At 38.2% G+C, this 3,141-nt stretch overlaps 1 protein-coding gene across 1 annotated transcript; it reads right to left on the bottom strand.

Annotated features, from left to right (window-relative positions):
• Positions 1-781: 781 nt before the first annotated feature.
• Positions 782-2,575, bottom strand: LOC149024086 (CHUP1-like protein). Its single transcript, XM_089142885.1, has 2 exons — positions 1,583-2,575; positions 782-1,387 (listed from the first exon to the last, which is right to left on the bottom strand). Exons 1-2 carry the CDS (start codon positions 2,453-2,455, stop codon positions 875-877), a joined length of 1,386 nt encoding a protein of 461 aa, XP_088999011.1. The 5' UTR covers positions 2,456-2,575; the 3' UTR covers positions 782-874.
• Between the last annotated feature and the right edge of the window lie 566 nt (positions 2,576-3,141).

The following is a 3,141-nucleotide window of genomic DNA, read 5'->3' as shown; positions in this document are numbered from 1 at the left end:
ACCGCCTCCAATGGCTAAGTCAGTCGGGGATCATATTAGAATTCCAAGTGAAGTGCTTAGAGGTTATCCAGAAAATGTTTGTGTCCTTACCTAAGGATTGAGACCTTGTTAAATAGTGTGTGGGTTACCTTTCTTGGAACCGATAGGGTCCCGAGCACTCGCCCGCATAGTTGTTCTTGGAAAGAACCTTCTATTTTTGTTGGCATTTCCTTCTTTTTCTTAGCGTGAAAGAAACATTCTATATTGGTTACATTTGACTGGGATATATATCCCAACCGTATAACCGACCCTACACATTTGCGTGTCTATATGTGTGCATCTTATCTGTAACAATAAGTATTTTTTGGACATACATTAGTGTGTTGATTTCAATTGGGTGGTGATCACTTAGATGTCACCTTTTGTTTTGAGGTTCCAAAGAACTCGAAATTTTGAAAAGATGCATTTTCATTGTTCTTATGTAAAGTTAGCTAGAATCAGTCAGGGTCAACAGGGTATTTAGCTTCAAAAGGGTCTCAGGGTTGGGCTTGTTTTGGAAGAACCCAATTAACCTTGTTTCACCCCAGTGGATTACGATCAGGAAGAATCAAGGTATTCAAACTCAGTTCTTGATTCCTAAAACCAAGTTTCCAATCACAAATGCGTTAAGGGTGTCAGTTTGAAACCCAAAATCGAAACCATATGTTGGATACATCGAAATAAAACACACTTGATGCAGTAAAAGACAACTAAGATTTCTTAGATTACTCTCTGTTGATCTTCTCAGACCATGTAGTCACCCTAAATCATCAACCACACCAACACCATGAAGAACATCAAGGGTTTTCCATCAGAAGTGAAGAAAAAAAGAAAGAAGCTTATTGAGATACTTGGGTTATACACTAGAACATGACTTCCTAGCAGCTGGGTGTTCTTCAATTGCAACATATGAAACAGATGGGCTACTTGTGCCTTTAACAATTTGAAGATGTTTGTCTTTGTCATCCCATAATTTCTTGCATTTGTCACTTCCATCCACCCATTTCTTCAGTTTCTGCAGCAACCTATGCCTTTTGGAAAAAGGATGATCACCACCACTTGTTATACCCAAACACCATTCATGGTGCTTCGAAACTGCTGTTAGTGATCCGTTTGTATCATACTGTACGCCACAGTCTTTCTTCTCTTCATCTTCTTCAAATTCCAATTCTAATGGCTCTCCTCCCTCATCATCATGTTGATGGGTTATTTGTTGTTCTTGATTCCTTAATAGCTCATGTCTCAAGCAGGCGTTGATCCATCTCAAGTAAATCAATTCCTCCATTTCTGCAGCACGATCCTTGTGCAGTTGTTCTAGCTGTGTTAATAGTTGATCAATGTCTCCACTTTCTCTCTCTTGCGGCTTTTCCTGCAAAAGCAGGAATATCTAGAAAATTTAGCTTTACCTGCAACATCAATTTTTCTCCTTTTCTCTTTTGGCTAGATCTTACAGGGCAGTCTGGTTATGAGTTCCTCAGATGTTACAATTATGTGTTTGTTAAAAGGACACAATGATGAAGAGAGAAACAATCATCTAACAATGAGAGGAGACAAGAATTTAGACCTTTGAAGTTGAAGAAGCTATGGATTCTGCCTCCTCTAACTTGTGTACTAGTTCCTTTTTCTCCTCCTGCAATTGAACCACCATTCTTCTCAGCTCTATAATTTCCTCCTCTGACTCCTTTATTACTTGTGAACTGCTTTCCAGTTCTTTCTCATTTCTCAATATATCAGCTTCTCTAGATTGCAGAGCAGAAGATTGTTGCCTAAGAAGACGAGAATGCTTTCTATTCTTTCTCAAAAGCTTCTTTGCCTTCCTTTGAAGCAACACATTCTCCAATCTTGCGGACTCGAGTTGCTCAACAATTCTCAGGTGTTCAACCCCCACAGCCTCAAGTGTTTGTTTCTCAAACTCAATAATTCTAGCCTCAAGAGCTAAAAATTTAACGCGAGAAATCTCTGATGTCAATGTGTTCTGAAGCTCCATTACAATTGATTCTTGATCTTTCAGACTACAGTAGTGAATGAACTTCATCTCAAGCTCCGTTTCCCTCTCTTGAAGAGCCATCATCCACTTCTTTAGGCTCAAAAGCTCTTCTTCTAGATCAAGTCCATCTCGAATTAGAAACCTTTCTGATGAAATTGTGACCTGGTTATATGTGATTTGCTGTCCTTCCTCTTCTTCTTCTTCTTCTTTGGCAAGTAGAGATCTTGAATCAAGGCTGTGGAAGCTCTCTTTATCTTGAAATTCCTCTTGATAATCTGTTTCACACAGAACATCATAATCTACTTGGGTTTCTGCAGATGGAACTTCAGGTGGTTGTCTCTTCCTTGTGACCATAGTGTAGATCAAACCTCCCAATGAAACAGCCAAGGGGATGCCAGCTTTAAGAAGAATGGGCTTTGAGAGCACAGTTTTACTATCAGAGTTCTCCATTTTAAGAGATTGCTGCTGCAGCTTTAAGAAATAGCCAAGGAGATTGTTTGATTCTGATCTCTGGAAGAAAAAGATGTTATGAGTCTCACAAGCATTTGTTTAGATCACACCACCCAAAAGGAGTCCATAAACAAAATCTGTGATGAATTGAGATTCTTTGCGTTTCTTTATTCTCCCTTCATTTAGAAGCATATTGCTTAAAGACCACTCAATTTACAACCCTAAAGCTACCTTAATTCCTTCCACTCTCCCATTTGCCTCTTTGGAATCAGGTTCCTTAATGTTAAGAAATGGGTTTAAGCAGACTATCCAAGGATATTTTATTGGTTAGAATTTTCCAAGGATGTTTATGCCAACTGAAAATGAGTGACAATAAAATATTTAAAAACAGAAGGTGTTAAAACGGACGCTTAGAAAACACGAATAGAAATTGAATCAAATTGAAGCAATTAACACAAAGATTTAACTAATGCGATATGCTACGTCCATGAGCGAAGAAGAAGAATTTTCACCATGTAAGAAGAAAATCATGATGGAGATCTCTTAGCTAATCGCCTAAATAATATTACAAAAACTCTTCCAAAACCCTAAGGCAAAAATCCCCAAATCTCACATATAGAGTTTCAATCAGGTCAATAAAGGGGCAGAAATTAACCTTTGCTAGTTCTTGATAAAATAAACCCATT

This window comes from Hakea prostrata, chromosome 2 (genome assembly GCF_041222555.1).
Source record: "Hakea prostrata isolate BN-2017 chromosome 2, UWA_Hpros_2, whole genome shotgun sequence".
Classification (NCBI taxonomy): domain Eukaryota; kingdom Viridiplantae; phylum Streptophyta; class Magnoliopsida; order Proteales; family Proteaceae; genus Hakea; species Hakea prostrata.
The sequence above is the reverse complement of the archived record's forward strand: the minus strand, read 5'-3'. Positions and strand labels throughout refer to the sequence as shown.

Coding starts and splice junctions, on each gene's coding strand:
- LOC149024086 (XM_089142885.1), bottom strand. CDS start 2,455: ATGGAGAACTCTGATAGTAAAACTGTGCTCTCAAAGCCCATTCTTCTT. Junction 1,388..1,582: donor TAGCTTCTTCAACTTCAAAG/GTCTAAATTCTT, acceptor CTGCTTTTGCAG/GAAAAGCCGCAAGAGAGAGA.